The following is a 12009-nucleotide window of genomic DNA, read 5'->3' on the forward strand; positions in this document are numbered from 1 at the left end:
GGTCTAGTATATCATATTTACCCACAAACGTCACATGAATAACAGCAAAAACACACTATCCCTTATATCCAAAATAGTAAATTTCAGAATTAACAATGTGAACACAACCAGTCTAAGGCAGCAATGTCCTTGAAACTCAATGAATCAAATTATAAACTAAGAACTTGGTGATATTTATAGTCAACCACGAGTATGTGGTTATATTCCAAAATTTATGTGATTTGTGTATGAAATCCAATAAAATAAAATTTAAATTAAAATATTTAAGCAATGATATACATGAAACTTGACTAAAGAACAATTTAATATTCCCGAAGGGATTAACCACTGACATAGGTTTTTCATTTTGTAAGAACTTGGTATACCTAAAAGACATTTTCTAATACTAAGTTTAGCCAAATACAGCTTCCAATACACAGTATAGCCAGAAACAAAAACCACTAAGAAGGACTGTCAATATAAAAGTCCCAACTCGGGCTGAGGATGTAGCTCAGTAGTAGAACAGTTGTCTACAATGTGCAAGGGTCTGGCTTCAATCCTCAGCATCACAATAAGAGAGTGGAAGAATGGTAATTCTTATGTTAAATAATTCTTGCAATTTTGGAGCTAAAATATTTTCCCAACAGAATTGGTTGAGAAATAATAGGAAGAAAACAGAAAAATACAAATATACTCATCATATACAACTAATCACAATGAAATATGAAAATTAAAATGTCATGCTAAGCCCTGGTCATCTAAAAAAAATAAGGGTGATTTCTTATTGATGTAAAGGGATTTATTTTTACTCATATATTTGCAAAACTAAATGTTTTAATTCGGAATTGAATACACATATATATATGCAGATTAATCTTACCAAGTTGTGATTGGTTTCCATCAGCCATCTGTATTAGAGCACTGTCTTTCTTATTGTACAAAATCTTCACGCGCTGCACATCTCCATAAACACCTTTTTTGAAGTCACAGAGAGGTAATCCAAAAATGGAATTAATTTTACATGCAAGGCAGCTAACAACTAATCTTTCTGACATATCAATGAAACATTCAGACATCAACATGATCACTCATTCAATCTCATCATTCTCACAAATGAATAAAGAAGATCAAGATTTTGAACAGTGAATTTTGAAAAGAATAATTTTTGATAAACCCTCAAAGCTATGTGAATGATATTAAATTAAAGACCATGCAAAATAAATCAGCATGCATTAAAACAAATTTTGTGTCTATGGAGAGTTTTAAATAGCAAAGAAAAATAGCAAAAGATTTACTATTCAACTTTAAGCCAAAGTGCTAGCTACAAATAAGAATTAAGGTGAAACAAAAATCAAATCAATAATAAAAGTATAGTGCTAACAATAACATACCGAAGAGGGTAAACAGACTTTGGGGCGTAACCATCTTTAGAAGGAGAGAAGAGCAAGCAGCGTAAGACAAGAAGAGAGAAGAGTCGAGGAAGAGCGGAGATGAACAGATCATCCATAACGAAGGGTGGTTCCCGCAGAATGGTGAGGTGGTCATGGATCATGGTTCAAGGCGGTTAATTGGGGCAAGTTGGTCCGAGGAACATTTGTTCAAGCACAGAAGCATGAACATAGGGAATGGAGACAGGGAATGAAGACAAGGACAAGGAAAATAAAGGATAAGACAGGGAAGGGAATGGGCATTTGGGAAAAGACAAGGAAAGGGAAGGTGAACACACAGGGAAAAGGATGAAATGGGGAAGGGAAACAGCAATGCAGAAGAAAAAAATAAGGAATTGGGGAACAAAAAAAAAATAAAATATAGGTCAGTACATAGGAAATGCAGGAATTTGGTCAGAAAATGGTTGGTTTATGTACTGTACAAGAAAAACTGAGTAAAATGTAGTCATCCAAGACAAATATGGGTAAAGTACATCTATATCAAAGAGTATTTACAGCATTTCATCTCAACATAGGGAAGGAAAGCATGCATAGGAATTTAAAACTTTGAACTTTAACTGCATAAGCATGGCTGGTTATGAAATGCAGGCAAAGGTCTTAAAATAAAAACAAAGGTACTCTGATTCAAACATTTTAGCATGCAGAACTGTGAATGACAATAGTATTAAATGATAAAATAAGCTTAATGTTCATATTAACAGAGGCCAATTAAAAATGAAAAAGTATTCAAATTAGACATCATAAACTGATAACACTAAGTTCCCCACATTTCATACCAGCTTTCATAGCAATCAAAATAAAATATACCAGACATAAAATGTACAACTACAGAAAATAACAGCAATTTTATTTAACAAGAAAGGGGTGGGGGATAAAAGTTGAAAATATTTTTAGAAGACAATGACTAATAACTGCAAAGAAAAAATTACTAAGAAAGACTGGAAGAGTGCCTCGTCAAGATCTTTGGAAGAACCTTTAAAGAAAAATGTATTAGAGTAGTTCACATAAAATAAGATTTAAAAAAAATGCAATGACACATAAGCATGAAATGAACAAGCAAATAATTAGAAAAGGCAAAGAGCAAAATTGTTTTACAGTTAAATTTGCAAATTAGATCATATTTGCATTTGAGAACAACAAAAAGATAAAAAGCCAAACTACAGTACTTCACCATATTTTTCTTAGGAAAAATAGGTAGTTAGGTTAAAAATATATACATATATAAAGAGATATGACTATCTAAGGAAATAAGTATTACCTAAACAAATACATAGGTTTTATCCAGAAATAGAAACACAGAAAATACTTTGGCTAATGAATGTACATAAAAAGAAAGGCAAGTGCAAAATGAAATAAACATGAAAAACTTTCACAAATGAAATGGAGTTAAAGAATAAACATTAGAAAATTATTTTACTAACCTCTTCATTTAAATTGCTAACCAACAGGACTGTATTGCCACCAGCTGAAACTCCAGGCATACCCACTCGGCCAGCAGCAGCTGCAGCAGCTGCTGCAGCAGCATTTGGAATGGCCAAAGGACTCAGAGCTCCTGGAACAGCTGCAACAGGAAGCCCTAATTTTAAAATAAAGCATATTTTACGAAACACACACAAGTCGTTTACAAAAACCAATTTAACGATGGCTGCATGGCTTATGGCAGCTGACCATTCCAAAAGGTTCCTGAAAGTTAATTTTCATCATGTTTAGAAAAATGGTATGACGGTATGTAGTAAAGTAACTGATTTCAACATCCTCATTAATGATTAGAACTAGGGTACATACCTGTACTGTTAAAAAATTAAATATACAACACTCCACCGTCCTATGGAAAAGCAAACAAAGCATGAAGAATGTATTTTCAAGTCAAAGACTTGAAAAATTCACTTCCCTGTTTATAGTGAGAAGTCAATATAAAAAATACTGCTTTCAATATAGCATTTTCTACAAGAGTTACTGCCTCCGTAAACATACATCCGAAATCAGTTACCACTTACAACACAAATGCAGTAAATTCTTCAGTTTTTAGAGACAAATGTTATTAACCTAAACTTTTAATTCATCAAACTACTTAAAGAAAATCTTAACAAACCTGTCTTCATTTCACACTCAAGTAGTTATAATAAACATAAGTTTCTCAAACACAGCTCTCCCAGTAGAAAGAACAATTTTCACTCTATTAAGACTTTGTTTCCAATCTGTTTTACTATTTCCTAATTTCTACTGTCCTAGTTTCCAGTCTAACTGTTGTCCTTTTAAAAAAGTCATAACCTCTGACTTTTTAAGAATTCCGTTAAGCACCCCTTGCAGAATACTTTCAACCTTAAATTCTTATATATCAGATTTACAAAAGAAATTAACTATGTTCTTTTTATTTCCAAATAATAATTAGGGACAATCAAATGATGTTAACCTCATGACATACCTGGGTGGAACTGGACCTTAGCACTGTGGTTCCATTAGTTCACCTTTTTTTCCTTCTTCTCTTTCCAGACTTCTTGTGCATTTCATAAGGATCTGCTGTTACCTTTAGTTCAGAGATCTTACTCTATCAGTCATTTTACAGAAACTAGTAATGACCTTTAACTGGCAGTTCTTTGAGATTCACAATTGTTAAATAAGTTTCTGACAAAATTTTTCTTTCCAGTCACCTCTTAATTTCACCTTTATCCCTCCTTTCTAAGTACTCTATAAGTGGAATGTTTCTCAATTATACTCTTGCTCTAGATCACTGTATTTTACAGTTTTTCCCCACAGCATTTTTATAACTCACTTTCCTTCCTTCCTCAGTTTTCTTCTTTTCAATTTTCTTTCTGTTTTGGAAAATTTCCAACATATACAAATGAAGAGACTAGAATAATGAATCCCTATGTACCATCACCCAAGTTTAACAACTATCACCTCAGGGGCAATCTGGTTTCATCTACTCACCTATTTTATTTTTAAAGTAATTCTCAGAAATAAGGATCTTATCTTAACATAGAAAATTCACATTTTTATATTAAAAATAAAGTTGAGATTTGGACAGTGGAAAAACAATAAAAATAGAAAATTCTCATGTCTAATGTTTACTAATGCACATCAGTCTTCAGGGTTTTTCTGGATCCAGGAATGAGGATTCTTTTAACTACTTGTACTATATTACTATTTTCCATATTAAATTCTATAGTTATCATTCAATTTCAGAATTCCACTTAACAATGAATATTTTCACTTTCTGCCAAGTCACATACAAAGATACATTTCTAATTCTTAGGTAAGCACTCATGCTCATTAATCTTTTTCTTGCATTCTCTTGGAAAGGGAACTCACCACACTTTTTTTAAACACTGTATTTTGGTACTTCAGACAACTCTGGCCAATTGCACACAGCATTCATCTTAAGTTGACAACACAATTATTTAATAGTAGTAGAAATTCCAGATATAGTCATTATATTGTCAAATAATTTCTTTGTTTTCCTGCCTTTAACTGGCTACCTCTTAGAATAAAAAAAATAATTTAAATTCTGTTAAATTCTATTTATGGTCTTTATGAGATCCAAAGTCAATAGCAAAAAAAAACCAAAAAAAACAAAATCAACAACTGCAATACATGGAATGCAAAAAAAAAAAAAAAAAAAAAAATTCAGTATCAAAACTCAAATTCTCTTTTAATAATACTGTCCCACAATAAAAAAATCAAAAAACCTACTTCATTTTGAACAGACAAGATATGACTCACAGGGTTCTATTAACCCGGAAAAAATTAACTGAAGAATTAATTAGACAGGTACCAAAATAAAAATTTCTGAATTCCTAGAATTTTCTCAAAATGTTGACTCTTATCATTTCCTGTTTATGTAAAATACTCTATCTCCTTCTGTTTATTCACTGGAATTGTTTTGAACTTTGTAGCCCACAGTGAAGAAATTTTCAAACTTCTTTGCCGGAACCCCTTCTATACTCTTAAAAATTACTGAGGATTACAAAGAACTTTTGTTTATTTGGGTTATATCTACTAACATATATCATAATATAAATTAAAAATTAAAACCAAGAACTTTTTTTAAAACCACAAGAACACACAACCACACATTCTATTGGCCTTCAGGGTAATACAGAATATTTCACCATGAGCTAGAAAATAAGTAAAAAATGGCAAATACATTTTGTATTATGAAAATAGTTTTCACTTTGTGGACCTTATAGAAAGTATCAGGGATTGAGACAACATTTTATAAATACTGGTATACTTGTTATAGTGGTTTTGGATATAAGGATTCCTAAAAAAAATACTAAAAATTTTAAAAATGAATTTAACTCACTTCAAAGAAAAGAAAATGCTGTAATATATGACATTAAAAAAAATGCTACAGTAAGTACTTAAATGACACATTACTGGTACTTGCAAAACTTACTGTTCTAAGTCACCTATTACTCATTTTTCCCTGTTGACTTTTTAAAAAAAATTACAAATACACAAAACATATAAAATTCTAATAAAATTCAATACCATCTAACTATACCAGCCAAAGGTTAATACTTCATTTTTGTGAAAAATTGTTAAATATTTTTTTTTTTTTTTTTTGGTACTGGGGATTGAACTCAGGGACACTTCACCACTGAGTCACATCCCAGCCCTATTTAGTATTTTATGTAGAGACAGGGTTTCACTGAATTGCTTAGTACTTCAATATTGCTGGGGCTGGCTCTGAACTTGTGATCCTCCTGCCTCAGCTTCCTGAGCTGCTGGGAATACAGGTGTGCACCACTGCACCCAGCAAAAATTGACACATTTCTATCATGTCAATAATAAATATCATATTAAAGAATCTAATGAGAATTACCAAAAAAATTCAAATATGGTACAAAACTTGATTTAAAACACTTAATATTTAAGGTATAACTTCTTAAATATGTTTTTGTCTTGTGATATGGGTTTTACATGGATAATCTGGTGGCACAGGATTATTTAGAACATCAGGTCTTATGAGAAATAGATCAATGGGATTAAAATAATTAATAATTAAAATGAACATGGTAAGTAAGAACGCCTTCTTTTAGTGTAGGAGACACATTTTTTTTTTTTTAAAGCATTCTTGCCAAAAGGAAAAAACTGCAGAAAAGTTGTAGTCTAATAAATGATAATGTTCTTTACCCAAAAGACTGGCAACTATCCAACAAAGAAAGCTGGGATTCAAAACTGATGCAATTTACTTCCCTCTAATAAGGAGGTAATAAAAATCTTACCAAAAAGTGGAATTAAGCGGTGACACTCCCACTGTTGTTACAAATGCTAATTCGCAGTCCCCCACTTTTTCTTTATTACCATTCTGGCCCGCTATGCTACTATGTAAGGTGATCTATTATGTCAAAGGATCTTTCTATAATTTCAAACAGCCTGTAATATGGTTCTAAAGTGCTTAAGAGACAAGGGGCAGTTACCATCTGGTTCCCCCGACCACCACCACCATCTGCTCTTAATGCCAGTAGTGTTTTTTTCTTCATTATTTCCTTCTCTGAGCTGACAACTTAGAAGAAAAGATACACTACCTTTACAAAGTTCTAAATCACTAGGATAGTTTAAAATTTTACTGGACTTTTAAAGCCTCTGAGGATAAACTTCAAAAATTTCCTCAATATACTCTTCCCTGAAAAATTTCTTTGCTAATCAGAAAAATAAATATATATATGTTTAATCTAAATGTTGTTTGTTGCAATCAAAAAAAAAAAAAAGCTAGCCAGTAAGTAATCCCAGCAATTAGGTTCAAGGCCACCATTGTCAACTTAGTGAGTCCTGGTCTCAAAATTTTTTAAAAATGTGCTGGAGATCACCCAGTGGTAGAGCACTCCTGTGTTCAATCCAGAGTACTTAGGGTGGGGACATAAAAACCTATAAGATATTTCATGAGGTACTATTTTTACCATAATACATTCTGCAAAGAATTCTGCATTATATTTTTCATGTAAATGTTAACTTCTAACTATAAGATAAAATTTTGCCATTTTCACTTTGTCAAAGTCATATAAAACAAGATACACAAGCATGTGTGTGCACACCACACACAGAGGCTGGTTCCCAATGGATTATGTTTAGTTATAAAAATCATAATTGCAATGACTTACATTTGTAGCTAAGTATTAGTTCATTTTCTGTTACTATAATCAAATACCTGAAGCTAGGTACATGCAGTGAAAAGAGGTCTGTTTAGCTGTTTTGGAAGTTGAAAGTCCCAGATCAGGCACACCCCATTCTGTCTGGTCTCTGGGGACAGTCCCCTTGGCTGTGTTATAATATGGTGAATGGCATCAAGATGAGAGTGCATGCAAGAGGGAGACATTACATGGAGAGATACTAATGAAGCCAGAAGTCAGAGACTGGGGAGTAGTAGCCAGTCTCACTTTGTTCTCTTAAGAACCAGAGTTCCATAAGAACTACATCAATTCCCTCACTGACCCAACAACCTACAGTAATCTCTATCTGGCCTCTTAACATTCCCCTCACTGGGGACATTTCTAACACACAAACCCTTGAAAGACAAATCATATCCAAACCATTACTGAGGCAGCAGGTATGCTGGAAAAACCACTATTTATATATATTGACAATGAGAGATCAAAATGCCTGTTCTACTCCCAGGACTGTGATAAGGATAAAATAATGTAAAAGAGCTTCTTTGTAAATTGCCATATGCTTAAGAAAAAGAAAATACCACAGGGATCTTTTCCATATAAAATGATCTTCATTAGCTGGGCCACCCAGACATTTTGAATGACATAAAAATTTTATAAACTTTTCATGTTAGTTCTGATGTTGTATCTTTACTAACCCTTCTCCACTCAAACTGATGATAGACACACAGTCATATATTGGATAGAAGGGATATAATTTAGCTATCCCTCTTTCATTCAAGTCATAGTTCACTGAAACACATAAGCATCCCTAACTTTGCATATTTCAACTGAAGAATGAAACTATTTTTACTAATTTATTTCAAACCATTTACAGATTTTGTGATTTCCAATAAACTTTTTATTTGAAAGTTTTAAATTTATAGGAAAATTAAACTCATTATGAAGTTTCTATAGAACCCATTAACATCATAGATTAGCACGGAACAGTTGGTGCAATTAATCAAACAATATATATAATATTAACAAGTCCACACTTCATTCACATTTTCTTACTTTACACACTTAATATTTTTCTTGTTGTTCTAGGATCCTATATTTAGTTATGTTTCCTTAAACAACTTTTAACGATAAGTCTGAGTATGATTTTTAAAGATGCAGAAATTTTTTTTTATCCTTGCATTTGCCATTCTAAAACTTCCATCCAAAGTTAATTACATAACTTCTTTTAATCTTTCTTCACTTCCCTGTTCAAGACATCTGGCAGTTAATCATCTTTATTACAACTGTACAGATGAGCACTGGTGGTGGAACTCCAAAGCTTTAAGTATGGGGTCCTGGATGGAAAAAAACTGGTTCTTACAGCACATTATTTCATTTGTTGAAAATAAAAATTTATTTTTCAAAAATGACAATTTTGAAACAATCCATTCCTCATTTTCCACCAACCTTCCCATCAATACCTATTTTGTCTTCTGGAATCCACTCTTTTGTCTATCATTAGTTACTATATTTTGCATCACAAGCTTGCTTTATAATTCAAAATACAGTAAAACTGGTCATAATAAAAAAACTTCAATAACCCCCTCAAAATTGATTTTACCTCCCTAAACCTTTCCCCAAAGGGAAGAAAAAGAATGCTTTATTCACTAATTTTACCACCCAATATTACTTACAGAACTGCTATTCTACCATCATCAAAGAAGGCAACTTTTTCTATATGAACATGATAAAATAAAAATTCCTCTAAGACTCACAATGGTCCTTAAGAGTAACTCATATTTTCTAATCCTCAAAATTTCTACTATACTTTTGATCCAATACACTACAATCAATTCTAGGATTTAAGTTAGCTTCAGAAACAAATACTGGCTAATATGTAACAAGCATCATTACAAGTCAAGCACTGTGCAAAATTCTTTAAATATTTATCACATTTAATTCTCACAATAGCCTTAGACGAAAGGGATTATGATCCTATCTATTACAAATGTGAAAGCTGAGATAATGAAGCCAATCAGATTTTGAACTCAGGAAAGTTGGAACTGAAGCCCGTCATTATGCACACAATCTCACTGCAAACACTTCCCCTTGGGTAACACTTAACTCCTAAATTACCAATCCATTTCTCCTTCCTTTCTGTGGCATATTTCTTCAAACAGTACTAGGTATTTTTAAGATCATATTTATAGCCTCGTTCTCTTGTAATTTGAGATGCACTCTTGTCAATAATCTTATAATTACTGGATTAAAGTCATTTCTAATTTTAATCCTATTTGTATGATCCTTCAATATCATACCTATGATCTCTAAATTCATAACCCCACAGAACTCTTAAATCCTAGACTAAATTTCATATGGTCTGGCAGAGTTCTCTACATTTCATTTTCATAAATAATCATATCAATATGCCACATAGTGTTACTTTTACATTTAATGTTGCCCATATTTATTGCTACATTATTTTCTCATTTCTGCCTCTACTTTAGATTCACAATTATATCTTTCTTTGACCAACAGGCTCCTATCTAATATTCCTCGTCTCCATTTTCAACAAACAGCCTGGAGTCACAGTAGGTGCATTAAAACACCGGATCAGTTTTACTCAATTGTTAAAAACAGTTATCATTCACAGCAAAGGTTCTTAACCAATTTTTTGGTCAGTCACATAATTTTGAAGATCTTGTCCCATAGAGTTTTTTCTAGTATTACTGCCTTTCACGTTTTTCCAATTACCCCATGTGTCACTCATAACACTGGCCACTCCCAAAATATGATCTACAACCTGTTACATTTGATGCGTTTCTAACCCACAAAACCCTCAATTTCTTTTGAAGAAAAAAGCACTCGTTATGTTCTAATACCATACTTATCTTATGTATTATTTCAGTTTGCCTGCACTATTCTTATTTGATGCTTTCACCAGAATGCAAGTTTGAAAACAAAAATATTAATATTCTGTATCCCTGCAGTGCCTAGAAGTGTTCCAATAGTGTAATGAATGAATCAGCCAGAATACCAACAAGGAGAAGCAGAATCCTTCTAGAAATATGAAATATACATGGCAGTTACTTAAGAAGGACATCAGAAAATCTGAACAAGTGGGGAAAATAGAAAGGGCAGGTTCAAGGGGCAGGGGGATGGGGGAGATGCCACTCCTAAATTAAAAACAAGACCAACAAGGGAAATAAAATAAGAGATTGGAAACAAAAAAGACAGGAAAATTTCGGGGGAAAAAAATCAAGAATATAATCTAAAATGTCCTATATGTATCTAATAATTTCTTGGGAGCTGATGGTGAAAATCTCATGCATAATTTTTACCTCTTTGGCTAGAGGCCCATTTTATACTATGGTCATAAACACATAGTTTTTCTTCTACTAAATTCAGAAATAGCAGTAAAGAAGTAAAGTTACTTCTTTAAAATTTTTTCTTTGATTTAGCCATCCCATATATAACTGTCAACCCTTAAAAACAAATTTCTTCAAAATAAAAACCTACAATCTGATTGTAAACTTATCTTCTGTATCCAAAGGCTAGAGTTGATTATCACAGAATTCAAGGTATTTGGTCTTAAAAATACTAAGTGTAGGATGAATATAAGAAAAGGTTTTCAAATATCTCACAGACTGTCTTGGGCAAGGTAAAGAATAGTAGATACAAAATTAATAAACAGAAGAAATTTCTTAAAACTAGAGCTGAGAACAATATAATGAGTAAACACAATGGCTTAGTTTAAGAAAGACCATTAAGGGCTGGAGTTGTGGCTCAGGGGTACAGCACTTGCCTAGCACATGTGAGACACTGGATTTAATCCTCAGCACCACATAAAAATCATGTATTGCGTCCATCTACAACTAAATAAAATGAGAAAAGAATCTGAGAACCTCAAAAATTAAGAAAAAAAGAAAGACAAAGAAAAAGAAAAGAGAAAGAGAGAGAAAAGATAGAAACAGAAAGACTGGTCATTAAGAACTTCATGCAAAATTCTACCTGGGATACTCAAAAGGTGACTTATGAATAACACTTTTGTCCTACAGTAATGACATTTTATTGAGAATATGGTCAATAAATAGGTTAAATTGATAAAATAACTTTATCTTCTACTGTTTATATCATAAACAGTATGGCTGCAGTCCATACTTCCAAAGTACTCAACGACCCTACTTCTTAGAAACTGGTATATATGTATCTTCATAACTCTTTCCACTGGGGTTTCTCTTTAGGAAAGTACTTAATTGCCTACATTACAATAAACTGAAAGCAGCCTTAACTAATTTATGAAAATACCAAACAATAGTTCCATTCTTTCTAAGCTCTGAAACTATTCAAAAACTCTAGCCCTTAATGGTCTTTATTAAACTAAGCCATTGTGTTTACTCATTATATTGTTCTCAGCTGTAGTTTTAAGAAATTTTCTTCTGTTCAGTAAAAAAAATTTAGTCAACAGCATCTTTGAAGGATAGTGA

General features: G+C 32.3%; 1 protein-coding gene across 5 annotated transcripts in view; it reads right to left on the bottom strand.

The window, feature by feature from the left end:
- Positions 1 to 12009, bottom strand: part of Ptbp2 (polypyrimidine tract binding protein 2) — a 68982-nt gene that overhangs the window by 5710 nt on the left and 51263 nt on the right. For 3 of the 5 annotated variants that reach the window (XM_047557208.1, XM_047557197.1, XM_047557230.1), the window contains exons 9-11: positions 2849 to 3003; positions 1371 to 1404; positions 860 to 952 (exon numbers count right to left, since the gene is read on the bottom strand). In XM_047557208.1, the coding sequence (XP_047413164.1) occupies positions 860 to 952; positions 1371 to 1404; positions 2849 to 3003 (282 nt within the window). The remainder of the gene's footprint in view (positions 1 to 859; positions 953 to 1370; positions 1405 to 2848; positions 3004 to 12009) is intronic. The other 2 variants (XM_047557217.1, XM_047557223.1) reach the window with 1 other exon arrangement.

This window comes from Sciurus carolinensis, chromosome 1 (genome assembly GCF_902686445.1).
Source record: "Sciurus carolinensis chromosome 1, mSciCar1.2, whole genome shotgun sequence".
Lineage (NCBI taxonomy): Eukaryota > Metazoa > Chordata > Mammalia > Rodentia > Sciuridae > Sciurus > Sciurus carolinensis.